Below are 21,775 nucleotides of genomic sequence, written 5' to 3'. Positions count from 1 at the left end.
TACCTGCCCTGGGAGTGTTTGATGGGGACAGTGTAGAGGGAGATTTACTCTGTATCTAACCCTGTGCTTTACCTGCCCTGGGAGTGTTTGATGAGGGCGGTGTAGAGGGAGCTTTACTCTGTATTTAACTTGTGGTCTAGTTCTCTACAGAGAGACAAAGAGAGCAAGGGAGAGGGAAAGAGAGACAGATTGAGAAACAAGGAGACAGAGAGTAAGTGATGGGCTCCAATCTGAGTTTTGATTCTTCTTCCCTGCACAGGTGATGTCGTCACACGTTCCAAAAGCCCCCGGTTATCTCCAGATGCTGACCAGTGGAGCTCGATATTTCAGCGGCTTAGAGGAGGTGGTTTTCCGAAACATCGAGGCCTGCAAGGAGCTAGCACAATCACTCGGAGCCACATACGGGCCGAACGGCCTCAACAAGCTGGTAATCAACCACCTGCAGAAGATCCTGGTGACGGGGGACAGCACCACAGTGCTACGCGAGTTCCAGATCGAGCACCCGGCGGCCAACATGATGGTGCTGGCCATGAAGATGCAAGGGGAGGAGCAGGGTGACGGCAGGGCCCTGGTCCTCATCCTGGCCGGCTCGCTGCTGGAGAGGGCAGGTGGCCTCCTGCGGAGCGGTCTCTCGGTGCCCGAGGTGATCAAGGGGTACCGCAAGGGCTGCCACCGGGCGCTGGAGGTCCTGGAGAGTCTCAGCTGTGCCAACCTGGAGGACCTGTGGGACCAGGACGAAGTGGCTGCGGCCCTGCGGACCCCCATCATGAGTAAACAGTATGGCTACCAGGACTTCCTGTCGCGGCTGGTTGCCTCGAGCTGCGTCTCAGTGATGCCCGAGTCCGGGGTCTTCGACGCAGACTTGGTGCGGGTGTGCAAGGTGCTGGGGGCAGGGGTGACAGATTCGCTGGTGCTGGGGGGCATGACCTTCAAAAAGGAGGCAGAGAGCCTGGTGACATCGGTGAGGGACGCCCGGGTGGTCATCTACAGCTGCCCCTTCGAGCTGTCCCAGACCGAGACCAAGGGCACAGTCCTGCTCCGGGGGGTGGCAGACATGCTGGGCTTCGGGGATGGTGAAGAGCGGCTGATGGAGGCCCAGGTGCGCCAGCTGGTGGAGGCCGGGGTGAACGTGCTGGTGGTGGGCGGGAAGGTGGGTGACTTGGCGCTACACTACGCCGACAAGCACCAGCTGATGGTGGTGAGGCTTCACTCGAGGTACGACCTGATGAGGCTGGGCAAGGCAGTGGAGGCCGCCCCCCTGCTGAAGCTGGGCCTCCCGGCCCCCGAGGAGATCGGGCACTGTGACCACGTGTACCTGAGGGAGGTGGGCGACACCCAGGTGGTGATCTTCGAGCAGGAGAAGCAGGAGTGCGCCGTCGCCACCATCCTGCTCCGAGGGTCCACCCAGAGCCTGCAGGACAATGTCGAGGAGGCTATCAAAGACGGGGTCAACGCCTACAAGACCCTGAGCCAGGACAAGCGCATGCTCCCGGGCGCCGGCGCAACGGAGATGGAGCTGGCCCTGAGGGTGGTCTCCTATGGGCAGACGTGCCCCGGCCTGGATCAGTACGCCATCCAGGAGTACGCCCGCTCCTTTGAGTCTGTGGCCAAGGCGCTGGTCCAGAACGCAGGGGACCAGGGGCAGCAGGTCACTGCCAAGCTCTACGCCGTCCACCAGGAGGGAGGCCGCAACATGGGCTTCGACCTCGAGGCGGGGGGGGCGGCGATACTGGACGCGGCCCAGGCCGGCATTTGGGACCCCTTCCAGGTCAAGCGATCGGCCATCAAGCTGGCCACCAACGCTGCCATCACCGTGCTCAGCGTCGACCAGATCATTATGGCCAAGAAGTCGGGGGGGCCCAAGCCCCGGGGTGATGACCCCAACTGGGACGAAGCGCCGGACCACATCGACTGAGGGGATCGCGGCCCAGGGACTCTGTCACTCTCAACACCGACAGCGACCCCCCCACGAAACCAATAAAACCATCAGTGTATTCACCACAACAGCCTCTCGCTCACTAACTTCACAGGGCAGAGGTCTCCCACACAGAGTACAGGCCCTCGGCTGTAGAAGCTGAAGGGGTGACCGAATCGAGAGGTTTAAGATGATTGTAGGGTCGATGGAGGGAAGCTATGTCCTATGGTGGGTTGGGGTGGAGGGGGAGGGGGGGTGGAGGGGCGGTGGGGTGGGGAGGGGGGTGGAGGGGGAGTGGGGTGGGGGCCAGAACACGGGGGCAGAACCTTCACATTGGACCCTGGTCATTTGGGGCTGAGGTCAGGAAGAACACATGAACAGGAGGAGGCCATTCAGCCCCTTCAGACTATCTCACCATTTAGTTTTAGTCAGATCATGGCTGATCAAAATTACCCATGTTGATTCTGTAACCGTTAATCTGCTTACCCAACAAAACATCATTCTTTTCAGTATTGAAATTTCCAATTTCCCCGTCAGCAACAGCTTTTTTGGGGGAGAGAGTTCCAGGTTTCCACTCCCCTGCACAACCTGGCTCCAATTTGAAGGTTCTGCTCCCTTGTTCTGTACTCCCTCTACACTGTCCCCATCAAACACATCCTGGACAGGTACAGCACGGGGTTAGATACAGAGTAAAGCTCCCTCTACACTGTCCCCATCAAACACTCCCAGGACAGGTACAGCACGGGGTTAGATACAGAGTAAAGCTCCCTCTACACCGTCCCCATCAAACACTCGCAGGACAGGTACAGCACGGGGTTAGATACAGAGTAATGCTCCCTCTACACTGTCCCCATCAAACACTCCCAGGACAGGTACATCACCTGGAAAATCCTGTTCTGGTTCTTCAATCCCGACACGTTCTCATCTCTACAATTCTCACCATCCCTGCCAATGATGTTGATCTCTTAACCCCGAGCCCCTGCATGGTCCCACCTTCACTTTCCTACCTTTGCTCATTCTGCCCTTGGTGTTAGAATCAGCACTCATTATGCCCATTGTTTCCTCTCTGCCAAGTGGCTGTATAAAATATATCAAGAGTGATCCCAATTAAACAAGATGCCAGTGCTCTCCAAAACATGTGTTTTTATATTCGTTCACAGGGATGTGGGCTTCGCTGGCTGGGCCAGCATTTATTGCCCATCCCTAATTGCCCCCAGAGAAGGTGGTGGTGAGCTGCCTTCTTGAACTGCTGCAGTCCATGTGGTGTAGGTACACCCACAGCGCTGTTAGGGAGGGAGTTCCAGGATTTTGACCCAGTGACAGTGAAGGAACGGTGATATATTTCCAATCCTGTCCTGGGAGTGTTTGATGGGGACAGTGACTTGAAGAGGGAACTTCCAGGTGGTGGTGTTCCCCATGTGTTTGCTGTCCTTGTCCTTCTAGATGGCAGAGGTCGTGGGTTTGGAAGGTTCTGTCGAAGGGGTTACATTGACCTCGTGATTCCTAAATGCCTCCACTTGTTTCCACTTCGTTCTCCTGGTTGTATCTCACCTCCACTTTCTCATTCTGCATAACTGTAACTTGTTCTGCCTCTTCACTGAGGTAACCAAGTGTACCTGGGGTCTATGGAATTCTTCAGGAAAAGAATTAAATCAAATTCACATTTGGCATCCTTTGGGCCCATCTGCTCCGTGTTGGTATTTCTGCTCCACACCAGCCTCCTCCCACCCCCTCTCCATCTCACCCCATCCCCATATCCTTCTATTCCTTTGTCCCTCACGTGTTTATCCAGCTTCCCCTTAAGTGTGTCTACACCATTCACCTCAACCACTCCCTGTGGTAGCGAGTTCCACACCCTCCCCACTCTCTGGGTGAAGACGTTTCTCCTGAATTCCCCATTGGATTTATGAGTGACTGTCTTATATCGATGGCCCTGAGCTTCGGACTCCTCAAGAATGGAGAAATCTTGGGAAGGGGTAAGGATTGGGAGGGGGGGCTGAGAAGTGGAAGAACAGTCCCTCTATGAGGTGGATACACTTTTGGTCATTGAGTAATCCAGACACACTCTCTTTGCTCCAAGCACATGAGCCACAATCCATCAACCACGTCTGGAGGAAACCGAGAGAAGGCAGAATCCGAAAGATCTCCTAGAGAGTGAGAGAGTTTCCCCTCACTGACCCAAACCTTCATCCTGCCTCCCCTAACAGACCCCCTGTGCTTCAGACTGGCTCATTCCTTCAATACAAAGCACTTTATCCCCTCGACTGAGAATCAGAGGGAGGTCGGAATAGAGTTATCAGTTCAGCTCGCCCATATCCCTGTGACCTCCTGCAGCCCTCCAACCCTTTGTGATCACTGTGGCCTCCTAATTCTGCCCTCTCGTCTACACTTCACTACCTTTCCTCCACCATCGGTGGCCGTGCCTTCAGCTGCCTGGACCCTAAGCTCTGGAATTCCCTCCCTAAACCTCCCTGCCTCTTCACCTCTCTCGAAAGAGCCAGTGCAAATTTGATGGGCTGAATGCTCTCCTGTTTACGCTATGCTCCCATGATCCCTCCTTTTGGACACCCCCTTCAATCCTACATCTCTAGCCAAGCTTTTGGTCACCAGTCCTAATATCTCCTTACGTAGCTGCATGTCCGTGTTCCTCTGATAAAGCCCTTGTGAGGAGCTTTAACGTTTCACTGTGCACAACCCCAGCCAACGCACTCACTCATTGAGCCTCGGAGGGGGACAATATGTGGATCAAACACTCCAACAAGCGGAGCTGAACCAACGTATAATCTGTCAGCCGCCAGCCCATGTTGGTTCGCCCGTCCAAAATTGGTCTTGCATTCCTTGCAACATTACATCGTCTAAAATGATTCCAGGGTTTACACCTCCTTAACTCTACCCCTGGGAGGTGGGAGTGGGGGTGGGGGGCGAATGGCCAGTTCCAAATGCCCTTCTGAAGGCTCCAGATTTTCGCTGTTCACTGTTTTGAATGTCCTGTTACCCTCTCGAATGTAACCTAACAGTCTACATTTACCAATCCCCTATCCCTGACTCCCGTGGTAGAATCAGAGAATGATACTGAAGTGGAGGAGGAAATTCAGCCCATCCTGCCTGTGCTAGCCCCTTTGAAAGAGCTATCCCATTAGTCCCACTGCCTCCATTCCTGCCCTTTCACCACCACCCCCCCCCACCCCCAGCCCTGCAAACTTTTCCCCTTCAAGTATTTATCCAATTCCCTTTTGAAAGTTCCTATTGAATCTGCTTCCGCCGCCCTTTCAGGCAGCGCCTTCCAGATCACAACAACTCGCTGTGTAAAAAAAAACCTTCTCCTCATCTCCCCCTCTGGTCCTTTCACCGATTCTCTTCAATTTGGGTCCCTCTGGTAACTGACCCTCCTGCCGCTGGAAATAGCTTCTCCTCATTGACTCTATCCAAACCCCCGATAACTGTGAACACTTCTCAAGCGCCTCCTTTCCGGGTTGAATAGCCCCAGCCTGTCTCAGGCCCTCACCCCACCTCCACCCCCTACCCACCTGGGCTCCCCATGCTGGGGAGCAGCTCTGTGTCCCCTCGTTGTGACACTCCCCAGTGGCCGAGGGCCTCTCCTCTGTATCTGTGGTGTTCATGTGCGGACCTGACAGTTTAACTTAGCTGATGCGCTGGTGCCTTTAAAAGCGAGCAAGAGACGTTCACAATGGGAAATGATTACAGATAACTCCCTTGCAAATGGCTGTGGAATGATTAAAAGACTGAAGAGAAGCAGAGGCCTGACAAGAATTGACTGCTCGATTATATTCAGTTATTGCTCTTAATGACTCTTTAATATCCTCCTTGCTTCATTTCCATGTCTGCTTCTTACAGGATTCACTATGATCCATATTTCTAGCAATATGGGGGGAAATAGAGAAATGCAATTAACCTTTTAGAAGCACACCAGCCGATTAACTTCCTTACCTGAATCAATAGACTAAGCTGCATCTCTCTGCTATTTACTGTCAGCGTTTAATCTATCTTCCTGCCATTCCGGTGCCGGTCAATCTGTTTCTGTTATTATTACATGTTAAAATCTGACACAAATTTGAGTTTCTCAGTGTCCAGACCCTTCTACTGCTGCCCAGAAAAATAGGCTTTTCAAAAATGGCAATCGCGTGTGTCACTTAATTCAAGCAACAGATTCGGCCCCTTCTCTGGGCGCCAGCTACATCAACCACCACCTCTCTCCCAGTCTCTACCTCACCCCGACACCCGTGCCCCCTTCCAAAATCACCAAAACCCGAGCCCTGGTCCGATTTGGAAAGTTTTTTAAAAAAAAAGTTGTTGTGTTACACCCAGAGGCCAAAGCAAATAGCAGCACCTCTCAAACAGAGGACAAGTATCAGAAAAAAAAAAACAGCATCTACTTAAAAAATGAATCTGGACTAATCCCTGTCTCTAGATATTGTATCTGCCAGAGAATAAATTATAGGAAGAGTCTGCTCCCTGTAAGGGTAAGGAGAAGGGGAGGATGAGGGAAGGGTGAGGGGAGTGTGAGCGGACAGAGTGATGCATTTTGGTAGGAAGAACATGGACAGACAATATAAAATGAGGGGTGAAATTTTGAAGGGGGTGCAGGAGCAGAAAGACCTGGGTGTATATGTGCATAGATCATTGAAGGTGACAGGACAGGTGGACAGAATGGTTAATAAAGCATATAGTATCCTGAGCTTTATTAATAGGGGCATAGAGTATAAGAGCAGGGAGGTTATGCTGAATTTATATAAGATGCTGGTTAGACTTCAGCTGGAGTATTGTGCACAGTTCTGGGCATCACATTATAGGAAGGGTGTGAACACATTGGTGTGGGTGCAGAAGAGGTTTACAAGAATGGTTCCAGGGGTGAGAAACTTCAGCTATGAGGATAGATTGCAGAGGTTGGGACTGTTCTCCTTGGAGAGAAGGAGGCTGAGAGGAGATTTGATAGAGATGTTCAAAATCGTGAGGGGGCTGGACAGAGTAGATAGGGAGAAGCTGTTCCCACTGGTAAAAGGATCAAGAACGAGAGGGCACAGATTTCAAGTGATTTGCAAAAGAAGCAAATGTGATGTGAGAAAAAACTATTTCACACAGCGAGTGGTTGGGGTCTGGAATGCGTTGCCTGGAAGTGTGGTGGAGGCAGGTTCAATCGAGGCATTCAAGAGGATGTTAGATGATTATTTGAATAGAAACAATGTGCAGGGATAGGGGGCAAAGCAGAGCAATGGCACTAGGTCATAATGCTCATTTGGAGAGCTGGGACAGACACGATGGGCTGAATGGCCTCCTTCTGTGCTATTAAAATTCTGTGTGATTCTGTGTGGGAAAGGGGAGGGTGAGGAGAGGGGAGGGAGAGGGTGAGAGGAGGGTGAGGGGATTGTGATGGGAGACAGAGGGGGTAGGTCAAGGGAGTGTGAAGGGAGTATGAGGGTAGGGAGTGGGGAAGGTGAGGGGAGTATAAGGGGAGGATGAAGGGAGGGCGAGGGGAGGGTGAGCGGATTGTGAGGGGAGATGGAGGGGGCAGGGGAGTGTGAGGGGAGTGTGAAGGTAGGGAGTGGGGAAGGTGAGGGGAATGTGAGGGTAGGGAGAGGAGTGGGAGAAGGGAGGGTGAGAGGAGAGTGAGGGGAGGGAGATGGGAGTGTGAGGGGAGGGTGAGGGGAGCTTGAACGAAGTGTGAGGGGAGGGAGAGGGTTTGGATGGGGGAGAGGAGGGGGGTGGGTGAGGGTGGTTTGGGGAGACAAGGGATGGGGAGGAGAAGGGAGAATGGATTAGGGAAGGGGAAAGAGGGGAGAATGATCTAGGTTTGGGGAGGCAGGTGGAGCGTTTGACAGGGGAGGGGAGCAGAAGGAAGGTTTGGGGTGGATGAGGGAGATTGGGGAGTGGTGGGATGGAAGGAGGGCAGTGGAGGGTGTAGTATAAGGGTCTGTTACACACAGGGTTAATGTGGGACTGTGTACAGTACCACCCACACAGTGATGTAAAGAGACACATGACCCAGACCCAGGGTCAGTGTGGTGTTGAGCAGAGACGTGTATAGGCCTAACCATGGAGAGAGCCCTAGCGCGTACCTTTACTGTATGCGTGTAAATGGCTCTAATAGTTGATAAAGATTTACAGTTAACCTACAGAAGACTACGGAGACTTGTTTAAGACATAACGATCTGTAACCAACACCCTCTCAACAGAGGGAGTGGGCGGGGAAGGGAGTGGAGGAGAGAGGAGTTTGGGGATTTGTGATTTGGGACTAGCCTATAAACATTGGTGACTTTACCGTAGCGATCTTCGCTGCGTCGAGAAGCCACGTTTTGCAATTTCTATGTTGTTACCCTGGCAATCTGTAGGTGAGATGAACCTACACATTAATGAAAGAATTGAGTTTCTGGAGAGAGCTGCTCTCCCCTCTCATTGACCCCACTGCTGGACCTCTGACCTTTAATCTGCTTGAAATAATGATTCTTCATCAGTGTAGATCAGTCTGGCCTGATACGTTAACACAGAATTGGGAATCTGGAGATGGCTGACTGCACCTCTGATTAATCATTAAAAAGTGAGTAATAGACTCTTCTTAATCTCAATATTCACATGGTAGGTGAACTTTAACCGGGGTTAGTTCTGTTGATAAGAGGGTGTGAGTGTTTCCTGATTATTGGATCTCCTTTACTTCCTTTATTACCCAACGTGGACGACGTTAATAAAGGCTTAATTTTAAATCGCTCCCCCATTGGCAGCCGAGCCTTCAGCTGCCTGGGGCCCTAAGCTCTGGAATTCCCTATCTAAACCTCTTCACCCCCTCCGCACCAGCCCCAGCAGCCCTCCCCACTCTCTCTCCCTCTCTCTTTCCTCCTTGAAGAGGCTCTTTTTAACCCAACGTCTTTCACCGACCATTGGCACACTTGTCCCTAACCTCTCCCTATGTGGACTCGGGGTCTAATCCGAGCCTGGCATTCTCTCCGGTGAAGCGCCTAGGGAGGGGTGGGGGGTGGGGGCTGAGTTTTACTACATCCAAGCGCTGCTGCGTGAATGCAGCTGGTTGTTGTGGTAGTAAAGCTGCCTATTTGAAACAATCAAGAATAAAAACCTGAGAGTTAGAGGGGCGTCAATGTTAAATTCTCCTGAAATGAGGAGGTGCTGGGGGGGGGGGGGGGGGGGGGGGGGGGGGGAAGGAGGAGAGAGGGGTTGACGGAGAGAGATGACTTTCAGTGTGACAGCTACTTGTGTAGTGCTGTCTGCCTCAGGAGTTACTTTCTGACAAAGCTAGTGGGAGACGGAGAAAGCAATTTAAATGTCAATTCTAATTTGTCGAGTGTGCGTCTTGGGCTGATTACAACAGCACTAGGGGGCACCAACAGCCCATCTCACCTTCAAACATTCATCTTCCCCGTTTGCCATGAGCTGGGAGAGATCTTCCGTTTCTCAAAGCTCTTTTTACACTCCCCTTCCATGGGCTGGTAACCCTCCCCAACACCGCCAACCCCGCACCACTCCCAATCCTCCCCGGACCGGGTCTCCACATGAACAGCAAGGTGGTGCGTGGTCAACTTGAACCCTCGTACGCACACCCTGAACCTAGAGAGCGAAGGTCAGCTGCAGGGTGCCTCAAAACTCAAGCCAATCCCCTCCACCCCTGAAAACGAAAAAGGGGGCGGATATTCGGTGAGCAGAGGGAGAGGGGGCATCAGTCGATGGGAATCGGGATTCGAGCCCTCACTGGCTTTCTCCCAACTAGCCACACATCTGATTCATCGCAGCATCTAAGTTTCCATCGACTGACTTTATTGAGCACCAGCTGGTGCGTTTCTAAACAGCCAGAGACTGTCCAATCCACCACCCACACATCATGTCACAAATGGCTGCCTGAGGCAATGCCCTTCTAATCTGCAACTGCCCCCCACCCCCAAGCCACATCTGCCCCCCTCTCTCTCCCCAGTCCACTACTGCCCCCTCTCTCTCCCCAGACCACTACAGCCCCCCCTCTCTCTCCCCAGTCCACTACTGCCCTCTCTCTCCCCAGTCCACTACTGCCCCCCCTCTCTCCCCAGTCCACTACTGCCCCCTCTCTCTCCCCAGTCCACTACTGCCCCCCCTCTCTCCCCAGTCCACTACTGCCCCCTCTCTCTCCCCAGTCCACTACTGCCCCCCCTCGCTCCCCAGTCCACTACTGCCCCCTCTCTCTCCCCAGTCCACTACTGCCCCCCCTCTCTCCCCAGTCCACTACTGCCCTCTCTCTCCCCAGTCCACTACTGCCCCCTCTCTCTCCCCAGACCACTACTGCCCCCCCTCTCTCCCCAGTCCACTACTGCCCCCTCTCTCTCCCCAGTCCACTACTGCCCCCTCTCTCTCCCCAGACCACTACAGCCCCCCCTCTCTCTCCCCAGTCCACTACTGCCCCCTCTCTCTCCCCAGTCCACTACTGCCCCCTCTCTCTCCCCAGACCACTACAGCCCCCCCTCTCTCTCCCCAGTCCACTACTGCCCCCTCTCTCTCCCCAGTCTACTACTGCCCCCTCTCTCTCCCCAGTCCACTACTGCCCCCTCTCTCCCCAGTCCACTACTGCCCCCTCTCTCTCCCCAGTCCACTACTGCCCCCTCTCTCCCCAGTCCACTACTGCCCCCTCTCTCTCCCCAGTCCACTACTGCCCCCCTCTCACTCCCCAGTCCACTACTGCCCCCTCTCTCTCCCCAGTCCACTACTGCCCCCTCTCTCTCCCCAGTCCACTACTGCCCCCTCTCTCCCCAGTCCACTACTGCCCCCTCTCTCTCCCCAGTCCACTACTGCCCCCTCTCTCTCCCCAGTCCACTACTGCCCCCTCTCACTCCCCAGTCCACTACTGCCCCCTCTCTCTCCCCAGTCCACTACTGCCCCCCTCTCACTCCCCAGTCCACTACTGCCCCCTCTCTCTCCCCAGTCCACTACTGCCCCCTCTCTCTCCCCAGTCCACTACTGCCCCCTCTCTCTCCCCAGTCCACTACTGCCCCCCTCTCACTCCCCAGTCCACTACTGCCCCCTCTCTCTCCCCAGTCCACTACTGCCCCCTCTCTCTCCCCAGTCCACTACTGCCCCCTCTCTCTCCCCAGTCCACTACTGCCCCCTCTCTCTCCCCAGTCCACTACTGCCCTCTCTCTCCCCAGTCCACTACTGCCCTCTCTCTCTCCCCAGTCCACTACTGCCCTCTCTCTCCCCAGTCCACTACTGCCCCCTCTCTCTCCCCAGTCCACTACTGCCCCCTCTCTCTCCCCAGTCCACTACTGCCCCCTCTCTCTCCCCAGTCCACTACTGCCCCCTCTCTCTCCCCAGTCCACTACTGCCCCCTCTCTCTCCCCAGTCCACTACTGCCCCCTCTCTCTCCCCAGTCCACTACTGCCCCCTCTCTCTCCCCAGTCCACTACTGCCCCCCCTCTCTCCCCAGTCCACTACTGCCCTCTCTCTCCCCAGTCCACTACTGCCCCCTCTCTCTCCCCAGTCCACTACTGCCCCCTCTCTCTCCCCAGTCCACTACTGCCCCCTCTCTCTCCCCAGTCCACTACTGCCCCCTCTCTCCCCCAATCCACAACTGCCCCCTCTCTCTACCCAATCCACTACTGCCCCCTCTCTCTACCCAATCCACTACTGCCCCCTCTCTCTCCCCAGTCCACTACTGCCCCCTCTCTCTCCCCAGTCCACTACTGCCCCCTCTCTCTCCCCAGTCCACTACTGCCCCCTCTCTCTACCCCAATCCACAACTGCCCCCTCTCTCTCCCCAGACCACTACTGCCCCCTCTCTCTTCCCAGTCCACAACTGCCCCCTCTCTCCCCCCAATCCACTACTGCCCCCTCTCTCTCCCCAATCACTACTGCCCCTTGCCCTCCACAACCCACTACTGCCCCCTCTCCTCAATCCATAACTGCCCCCTCTGTGCAATCCACAACTGCCCCCTCTCTCACTAATCCACAACTGCCCCCTCTCCCCAATCTGATCACCACCCCCCCCCCCCCCACCCCTGCATTTATATAGCACCTTTAATCTAGTGGAACATTCCGAGGCAGAACAGCTGAATGAAAACCAGACGCCATTAACACTGAATCACACAGGCAGGTAACTGGATGGGGCAGACAAATGGTGTGTCATCGAGGAAGGCTTTAAGGAGTGTGCGAAAAGGTGGAGAGGGATATGGAGATAATTCCAGAGCTGTGGACCCCAATTCATCAAATATATAAACCTCCCCCTCCTAAAACCAGCGCTCAGGTACAGTGTTACACTGTCCAGGGATGTGCTGCCGCTGATCCCTAGTCTCTGCGGAGCTGGGACATCTCTGCTGAGAACTGGCTGCTCCCTTATTATTGACAGGATTTGCCCTGTTATCTCATCGCATTCCAGACATAGCCCCAGGTTCCCTCACTACATTTTTCCTCACTGCATTTACTTGCCACAGAGGTTGCGCAGACCTGTGTGTGAACCCTTCAGCACTCGCTGCAGTGAACGCACAGTTACATCTGGTCAGTGTAGAGTTTGGCATAATTGGGCCTGTTTGGAATGGGTTTCATTCCTTATCAGTTAGCCCAGATAAAGCTTGAGAATGATTCTGTAAATCGGACCGATTGCCCACTCTGTGAATCAGCTCCAGCCCACAGCAGCAGCTCCACCTCATCACAAGACATCTGATTGGACCATTACACCATGTGACACTAGGAGATCTGTGTTAGAGAGAGAGACCACATTTGCAGATCAAAATAACAATGATCATCCCATATCGGATGAGGGACTGGACCATATAACAGGAGTGAATAGGAAGGGGTTTGGGTCCATTGGGATTGTGTACAGTGGGCGTGAATGGGAAGGCGTTTGGATCCATTGGGATTATGCACAATGGGAGTCAACGGGAAGGGGTTTGGATCCATTGGGTTTGTGTACAGTGGGAGTGAATGGGAAGGGGTTTGGGTCCATTGGGATTGTGTATAGTGGGAGTGAATGGGAAGGGGTCTGGGATCATGGGGATTATGTCTGGTGGGAGTGAATGGGAAGGGGTTTGGGTCCATTGAGATTATGGCTGGTGGGAGTGAATGGGAAGGGGTTTGGGTCCATTGGGATTATGTCTGGTGGGAGTGAATGGGAAGGGGTTTGGGTTCATTGGGATTGTGTACAGTGGGAGTGAATGGGAAGGGGTCTGGGATCATTGGGATTATGTCTGGTGGGAGTGAATGGGAAGGGGTTTGGGTCCATTGGGATTATGTCTGGTGGGAGTGAATGGGAAGGGGTTTGGCTTCATTGGGTTCATGTACAGTGAGAGTGAATGGGAACATAAGAACATAAGAAGTAGACCATTCGGCCCCTCAATCCTGCTCCGCTTTTCAATAAGATCATGGCTGATCACCTTGTTTCGATTTCCACATTCCCATCTAACCCCAATAACCTTTGATTCCCTTGCCTAACAAGAATCTATCTACCTCCACCTTAAAAATATTCAGTGACCCCACCCCCACCACTTTCTGAGGCAGAGAGTTCCAAAGTCACACAACCCTCTGAGAGAAAAAATGTCTCCTCATCTCTGTCCTAAAAGGGCGACCCCTAATTTTAAAACAATGATCTTGTAAACTTCAATCAAATCACCCCTCACTCTTCTAAACTCCAGTGGAAACAAGCCCAGTCTGTCCAACCCTCCCTCTTCAGACAACCCACTCTTTCCAGGTATCAATCTAGTAAACCTGCTCTGAGCCGCTTCCAGTACATTTACCTCCACCTTTAAATAAGGAGACCAAAACTGCACAGAGTATTCGAGGTGCGGGCTCACCAATGTCCTGTAGAACTGAAACATAACATCTTTACCTTTATGTTCAATCCCTCTAGTAATAAAGGATAGCATTCCATTAGTCTGCTTAATTACTAGCTCTCACTGCTTACTAACTTTTTGTCACTCACATACTAGAACACCTAGATCCCTCTGCACCTCAGAATTATGCAGCATTTAAGTAATACTTGGCTTTTTTGTCCTTCCTGCCAAAGTGAACAATTTCACATTTTTCCACATTAAACTCCATTTGTCAGATCTTTGCCCACTCACTCAACCTATCTCTATCCACCTGCAACCTCCTCATGTTCTCTTCACAACATACTTTCCTACCTCTCTTTGTGTCATTTGCAAATTTAGCTCCCATGTCTTCACTCCCCTCATCTAAGTCGCTGATGTAGATCGTAATAAGTTGAGGCCCCAGTACAGACCTCTGTGGGACTCCATTCGTCACATCCTGCCAGTCAGAAAAAGACCCATTTATACATACTCTCTGCTCTCTGCCAGCCAGCCAATCTTCAATCCAGACTAATACCTTACCCACTGCACCATGAGCTTTTATTTTTTGCATAATCTTTGAGATGGCACCTTATCAAATGCCTCCTAGAAATCCAAGCACAGCACATCTACAGGCTCCCCTTTATCCACTGCTCATGTTACTCCCTCAAAAAACTCCAATAAATTGGTTAAACATGACATTCCTTTCACAAAACCATGCTGACTCTTCCCGATTACCTTGAGCTCTTCTAAGTGCCCAGCTATAACCTCCTTAATAATCGAATCTAATAACTTCCCCACAACAGATGTGAAGCTAACTGGCCTATAGTCTCCTGTGTTCTGCCTCCCTCCCTTCTTGAATAGGGGGGTTATATTTGTTATTTTCCAGTCTGATGGAACCTTTCCAGATTCTAGGGAATTTTGGAAAATTAACACCAGTGCATCAACTACCTCACTAGCGACCTTCTTAAGACCCTAGGATATAAACCATCGGGACCCAGAGACTTGCCTGTCTGCAGCTCCATCAATTTGCACAGTATCATTTCCCCAGTGATTTCAATTTCACCAAGTTCCTCTCTCCCTTTCACCTCCTGATTTGCAGCTATTACTGGAATGTTTTTTGTATCCTCTATAGTGAACACAGAAGCAAAATATTTGTTCATTCCTTCTGCCATTTCCTTATTATCTACCATTAACTCCCCACTGTCACTCTAGAGGATCAACACTTGCTTTACGTAATCTTTTCCTTTTTAAATACCTGTACCTTGCTACCTGTTTTCACATTTCTAGCTAGCTTGCTTTCATACTCTAATTTCTTTCTTCTGATTAATCTTATATTCATTCTCTGCCATTCTTTATATTCTGTCCAATCATCAGTCCTGCCACTCATCTTTGCGAGGTTGTTTGCTTTTTCCTTAAGCTTGATGCTTTGCTTAACATCTTTAGTTGACCACGGATAGTGGTCCTCCCCTTAGAATTTTTATTTATAATAGGAATTCTGAATACTCTGAAATATCCCCTTAAATATCTGCCACAGCTTCTCTATTGATCTATCCTCTAGCCTAGTTTCCCAGTTCACTTCAGCTAGCTCAGCTTTCATCCCCACATTTAAGTTTAAGATGCTAGTCTTAGACCCACTCTTCTCCCTTTCAAACTGTATGTAAAATTCAATCATAAACTGTCTCAACCTTTCAGCCCCCACTTTCCCGATTACTGAAGCCAGTGCCCCACAAACCAGAACCCACTTCTCCCACACCAGTCTTTGAGCCACACATTGGTCTCTCTAATTCTATTTGCCCAATGCCAGTTTGCACATGGCTCAGGTAATAACCCAGAGATGATTAGCTTTGAGGTTCTGCTTCTAATTTGGTACCTAGCTGCTTATACTGACTTTGCAGAACCTCTTTCCTGGTTCTACCTCTGTCATTGGTGCATACATGGACCACAATAACTGGATCCTCCCCCTCCCACTGTAAGTTCCTCTCCAATCCTGAGCAGATGTCCTGAACCCTGGCACTGGACAGGCAGCATAGTTGTCTCAACTCTCTTTCTTTGCTGCAGAGAACACTGTCAATCGCCCTCACTATACTATCCCCTACTACCACTACATTCCTTTTTGCTCCCCCCAAACGGACAGCTTCCTGTACTACATTGCCTTGGCCAGCCTGCTCATCCACACAGGTTGTGAGCACCTCAAACCTGTTGGACAATTGCAAAGCCTGAGGCTCCTCCCCTACTACTTGCTCAGTCCCTTTACCTGCCTCACTCACAGTCACATCCTCCTGTCCCTCACTGCCGACCAAAACAGGCAACTCTATTCTAAGAGATGTGACTGTCTTCTGGAACAATGTGTCCTGGTGTTTCTCCCCCTCCCTTATGTTGCGCAGTGTCTGAATTTTGGCTTCCAGATCAATAATCCTGATCCGGAATTCCTCAAACTGCTTACACTTCCTGCAGACGTGTTTGTCCTGGAACGTCTTGACATCCCACATCTGTAATACAACACCTGTAGCACCATTCTAACTTATGTTATTTAACTTACTTTAATTACTTTCTTCCTGTGTATGCTAGGGTAAGGGGGTGGGGCCATTGGGAAGGTGTTTGAGTCCATTGGGATTGTATACAGTGGGAGTGAACAGAAAGGTGTTTGGGTCCATTGGAACTATGCACAGCTGGAGTAAATGGGAAAAGAGTTTGGGTTCCAGACACACTGACTCTCACTGGGATACAGGTCCCACACACACTGACTCTCACTGGGGTACGGGTCCCACACACACTGACTCTCACTGGGGTACGGGTCCCACACACACTGACTCTCACTGGGGTACGGGTCCCACACACACTGACTCTCACTGGGGTACGGTACCCACACACACTGACTCTCACTGGGGTACGGGTCCCACACACACTGACTCTCACTGGGGTACAAGTCTCACACACACACACTGACTCTCACTGGGGTACGGGTCCCACACACACTGACTCTCACTGGGGTATGGGTCCCACACACACTGACTCTCACTGGGGTACGGGTCCCACACACACTGACTCTCACTGGGGTACGGGTCCCACACACACTATCTCTCACTGGGGTACAGGTCCCACACACACTGACTCTCACTGGGGTACGGGTCCCATACACGCTGACTCTCACTGGGGTACGGGTCCCATACACGCTGACTCTCACTAGGGTATGGGTCTATTTCAGTGTTTGTGTACATTGAAATACATTGGCTCCCAGTCTCTCACAGCATTAATTTTAAATTCTCATCCTTGTTTTCAAATCCCTCCATGGTCTTGACTCACCCTATCTCTGTAAACTCCTCCAGCCCCTACAACCCTCCCTATCTCTGTAACCTCCTCCATCCCCTACAACCCTCCCTATCTCTGTAACCTCCTCCAGCCCCTACAACCCTCCCTTTCTCTGTAAACTCCTCCAGCCCCTACAACCCTCCCTATCTCTGTAACCTCCTCCAGCCCCTACAACCCTCCCTATCTCTGTAACCTCCTCCAGCCCCTACACCCTCCCTATCTCTGTAACCTCCTCCAGCCCCTACAACCCTCCCTATCTCTGTAACCTCCTCCAGCCCCTACAACCCTCCCTATCTCTGTAACCTCCTCCAGCCTCTACACCCCTCCCTATCTCTGTAAACTCCTCCAAGCCCCTGCCACCCTCTGAGATCTCTGCGCTCCTCCAATTCCGGCCTCTTGACCATCCCCCGATTCCCATCGCTCCCCCATTGGCAGCCGGGCCTTCAGCTGCCTGGGGCCCCGATCTCTGGAATTCCCTCCCTGAACCTCTCCGCCCTCTTTGACCAGCTTCGGGTCAGGCTGCCCTATTATTGCCGCATTTGTCTTGGTCTCAAATTTAGCCTCAGGATGTCCCTGTGAACTTATTCGGGTTTTCCGCCTCCCTCACAGCCGCTACGTCAGTCCTGGTTTCTGCTGTTTCCAGTGAATGGAGATGAACGAGAAGCAAGTTATATTTTTAATCTCATCTGTTTTGAGGCTGTTGGCAGATTTTTTTTAGAAAGGCCTTGGAGTCCCTCCAAGAGAAGTGAATGAAAATTTGAAATTGATACTGAAGAATGGGCCCAATCTGGCAGGTGCCATCCCCAAATTCCTGCTAATTACAACTTAAGCGTTTCACAGTGTGATATCTTCATAGAATTCTTTCTAGTGGAGAAGAGGGCAGCGGGGGTGGGGGGTGGTTGTATGCCTGACATACACCAGGCGTTATGTTCCAGTCTGCCTTGACAAAGTCCACACTAGTGCAGCCCCCCACACCCCCACCCTCCCCCAGCCCACGATGGGTTGACTTGGTGAGTGGGAGGTTTTATTTGAACAAGGCCAGAGCTTCAATTCACCGCCCCTGCTGAGGGTGACTACCTCAGACCGGCCATGAGGAGGCAGCGCAGAGCAACAAATAAAAATGTCAGAATTCCGCACCCCCCCACCACCCCCCGCTTTTATTTTGCCGATCTTGGGAAGTGGGCGTCGCTGGCCGGGCCCAGTGTTTATTGCCCATCCCTAATTGCCCCTTGAGAAGGCAGAGGCTAGCCGCCGATCGGTAAAAGGCGAATTCTCCCCTCCCTTGTCCCCAAAATGAAGAAAATCTGTTTTGAGGCCAATCCGGAGGGTGGGTCACCATAACCCAGGCTCGCAGTGGAGGGAGTGCAGCACTGTCAGCGGGTCAGCGCTGAGGGAGTGCCGCACTGCCGGAGGGACAGTACTGAGGGAGTTCCGCACTGTCAGAGGGTCAGTACTGAGGGAGTGCCACATTGTCAGAGGGTCAGTACTGAGGGAGTGCCGCACTGCCGGAGGGACAGTACTGAGGGAGTTCCGCACTGTCGGAGGGTCAGTACTGAGGGAGTGCCGCACTGTCAGAGGGTCAGTACTGAGGGAGTGCCGCACTGTCGGAGGGTCAGTACTGAGGGAGTGCCGCACTGTTGGAGGGTCAGCACTGAGGGAGTGCCACACTGTCGGAGGGTCAGTACTGAGGGAGTGCCACACTGTCGGAGGGTCAGTACTGAGGGAGTGCCACACTGTCGGAGGGTCAGCACTGAGGGAGAGCCGCACTGTCAGAGGGTCAGTACTGAGGGAGCACTGCACCATTGGAGGGTCAGTTCTGAGGGAGCGCTGCACCATTGGAGGGTCAGTTCTGAGGGAGCGCCGCACCATTGGAGGGTCAGTACTGAGGGAGCACTGCACCATTGGAGGGTCAGTTCTGAGGGAGCGCTGCACCATTGGAGGGTCAGTTCTGAGGGAGCGCCGCACCATTGGAGGGTCAGTACTGAGGGAGCACTGCACCATTGGAGGGTCAGTTCTGAGGGAGCACTGCACCATTGGAGGGTCAGCACTGAGGGAGCTTTGCACCATTGGAGGGTCAGTTCTGAGGGAGCGCTGCACCATTGGAGGGTCAGTTCTGAGGGAGCGCTGCACCATTGGAGGGTCAGTACTGAGGGAGCGCTGCACCATTGGAGGGTCAGTTCTGAGGGAGCGCTGCACCATTGGAGGGTCAGTACTGAGGGAGCTTTGCACCATTGGAGGGTCAACACTGAGGGAGCGCTGCACCATTGGAGGGTCAGTTCTGAGGGAGCGCTGCACCATTGGAGGGTCAGTTCTGAGGGAGCGCTGCACCATTGGAGGGTCAGCACTGAGGGAGCGCTGCACCATTGGAGGGTCAGTTCTGAGGGAGCGCTGCACCATTGGAGGGTCAGTTCTGAGGGAGCGCTGCACCATTGGAGGGTCAGTACTGAGGGAGCGCTGCACCATTGGAGGGTCAGTTCTGAGGGAGCGCTGCAGCATTGGAGGGTCAGTACTGAGGGAGCGCTGCACCATTGGAGGGTCAGTTCTGAGGGAGCGCTGCACCATTGGAGGGTCAGCACTGAGGGAGCGCTGCACCATTGGAGGGTCAGTTCTGAGGGAGCGCTGCACCATTGGAGGGTCAGTTCTGAGGGAGCGCTGCACCATTGGAGGGTCAGTTCTGAGGGAGCGCTGCACCATTGGAGGGTCAGTACTGAGGGAGCTTTGCACCATTGGAGGGTCAACACTGAGGGAGCGCTGCACCATTGGAGGGTCAGCACTGAGGGAGCGCTGCACCATTGGAGGGTCAACACTGAGGGAGCGCTGCACCATTGGAGGGTCAGCACTGAGGGAGCGCTGCACCATTGGAGGGTCAGTACTGAGGGAGTGCCGCACTGTCAGGGGGAGGGATTGGGGGAAGGGGGAAAGGGTGGGGGGTGGGGGGGTGTTGGGTGACAGCGGAAGGGGGGCGGGAGCTGGAGGTGGGGGAGGATAAGGGGGAGGGGGGGAGGGGAGGGTTGAAGTGATGGGGGTGGGGGGAGGGTGCCCCTGATTAAATTGGGGTACATGGAGTAAAACCCCTGTAAGGGGACTGAAAATGAAAGCATCAGAATCCCAGGCGGCCCACTCATTGTGACCCGGTCCTCACGACCATCTTTATTTAAATATATTCGTTCGTGGGCTGCAGGCATCCCAGCATTTATTGCCCATCCCTAATCGCCCTCGTGAGGGTGGTGGTGAGCCGCCTTCTTGAGCCGCTGCAGCCCATGCCTTCTGGAAGGTTCCAGACGTTACCTTATGAGAGGGTTCACCCCACCACCTCCCAGAGTTTCTCCCTCGCCGTGTCCTTGGCTTTTGATAAAGCGCCGCGCTGATTCACACGGACTATTTGATCAGGCCCCAGAAATGTAATAACACAAGTCCAGGATGAGTGATGGCCTTCTGTCCCTCTCCTTGGGGAGATGCTGGAACTTTCCATCCACAAGATAGAAAAGAGGAGTGATGGATTTTCAGCCACTGCGCTTTGTCCTGTTTTTAAATAACGTTCCATCTCTTGCTCCCGCTCTTTATGAAGCCAGTGTAGCTAATGAAAATGTGAGGACATTAAAGAGCCATCAGCAATGGAGAGAGGCCGTCCTGAGAGCAGCTTTATGGATACAAGAGAGAGAGTTTACACACTGTCAGAGCAGAAATGAATTTCTAAAATCACGACCCAACCCCTGGGAGATTCTTTACTCTTGACCTGATGACCATACATCAGTGTTCCAGCTCCCCAAACCTTCTTTCTGTGTGGAGACCCAATATTGGGCAATCAATTTAGTGTCAGCTAGAGAGCCAGTCAGCAGGAGAAGCCAGCAATGGCACTGTTTGCACAGATGCGTCTATAGACATACAACACATTCATTACATCAGCCCTGACAGGAACCTCTTTATATCGATCATTTCGTTTTTATGAGCCTATCTTTTGAGAAAGGTCTTCATCTTCTCACAGATCCCGGGCCTAGCAGGAGTTATATTGTCACATGTTTTATGCCTCTCCCCCAGAGACGGTAAGAGGCGTCAATATTTAACTTTGACTTTCTTGAACGCCAGGAAGATAAGGGAAGGTTTCTCAGACTCTGGTGATCTCACCCAGAGCTCAAAGAGGGGTGGGGGAGGTCATGAGACAATGGGCAAGGCTTGGGTGGTGGGGTGATGGGTGGGCTGGTTGGGGGCTGGGGGTGGGTGGGGGGGGTGTTGAATCGGTGTAATGTGCATTGCCATAGTTACCAGGCGCCAGCGGATTGAAGCCTGTCTTCTTGCTGGGCTATGTCATCCCCACGTCGGAGTTTCGAAAGGTGAGCAGTCGAGACAGGAGCAAACATTTGGGGAACCTGCAAGTGCAGAGAAGAGGAGAGAGGTGGAAACGGTTTGAAAATTCACCTCGTCGGGCCTGTAGGAGAGAAAAAAGGCGAGTGGGTGTATGGCAAAGGCCACCACGAGCGGCTAGGCCTCCCTGCAGTAACCTTTAACCTTAAAGGTGCCCGACCTCTGACCGGGGGAGGAATAGCGTCACAGACACAGACGGCGTTACTGACACAGAGTGAAGGTCCAGAGGAGATTTAATCGAGGCATTTGAAATCAAGAGGGGCTTCGATTGAATGAGTGAGGAGAAATTCTCCAGTGGCTGGCGGGTCACAGATTTACAGATAATTGACAAAAGATGGAGAGGTGGGACATGAGGAGGAATTCTTCTCCAGACAGGGAGATTTTGGGATGGGAACGTGGTGGAAGCAGATTCAATAAAAAG

The 21,775-nt window shown here is 52.7% G+C and overlaps 1 protein-coding gene across 1 annotated transcript; it reads left to right on the top strand.

Moving 5' to 3' along the window:
* The first annotated feature begins 262 nt into the window (after window positions 1-262).
* LOC121272204 (T-complex protein 1 subunit theta-like) lies at window positions 263-1,915 on the top strand. Its single transcript, XM_041178730.1, has one exon. The coding sequence runs from the start codon at window positions 263-265 to the stop codon at window positions 1,913-1,915; it is 1,653 nt and encodes a 550-aa protein (XP_041034664.1).
* Window positions 1,916-21,775: the final 19,860 nt, after the last annotated feature.

This window comes from Carcharodon carcharias, chromosome 33 (assembly GCF_017639515.1).
Source record: "Carcharodon carcharias isolate sCarCar2 chromosome 33, sCarCar2.pri, whole genome shotgun sequence".
Taxonomy (NCBI): Eukaryota; Metazoa; Chordata; class Chondrichthyes; order Lamniformes; family Lamnidae; genus Carcharodon; species Carcharodon carcharias.
The sequence above is the reverse complement of the archived record's forward strand: the minus strand, read 5'-3'. Positions and strand labels throughout refer to the sequence as shown.

Coding starts and splice junctions, on each gene's coding strand:
- LOC121272204 (XM_041178730.1), top strand. CDS start 263: ATGTCGTCACACGTTCCAAAAGCCCCCGGTTATCTCCAGATGCTGACC.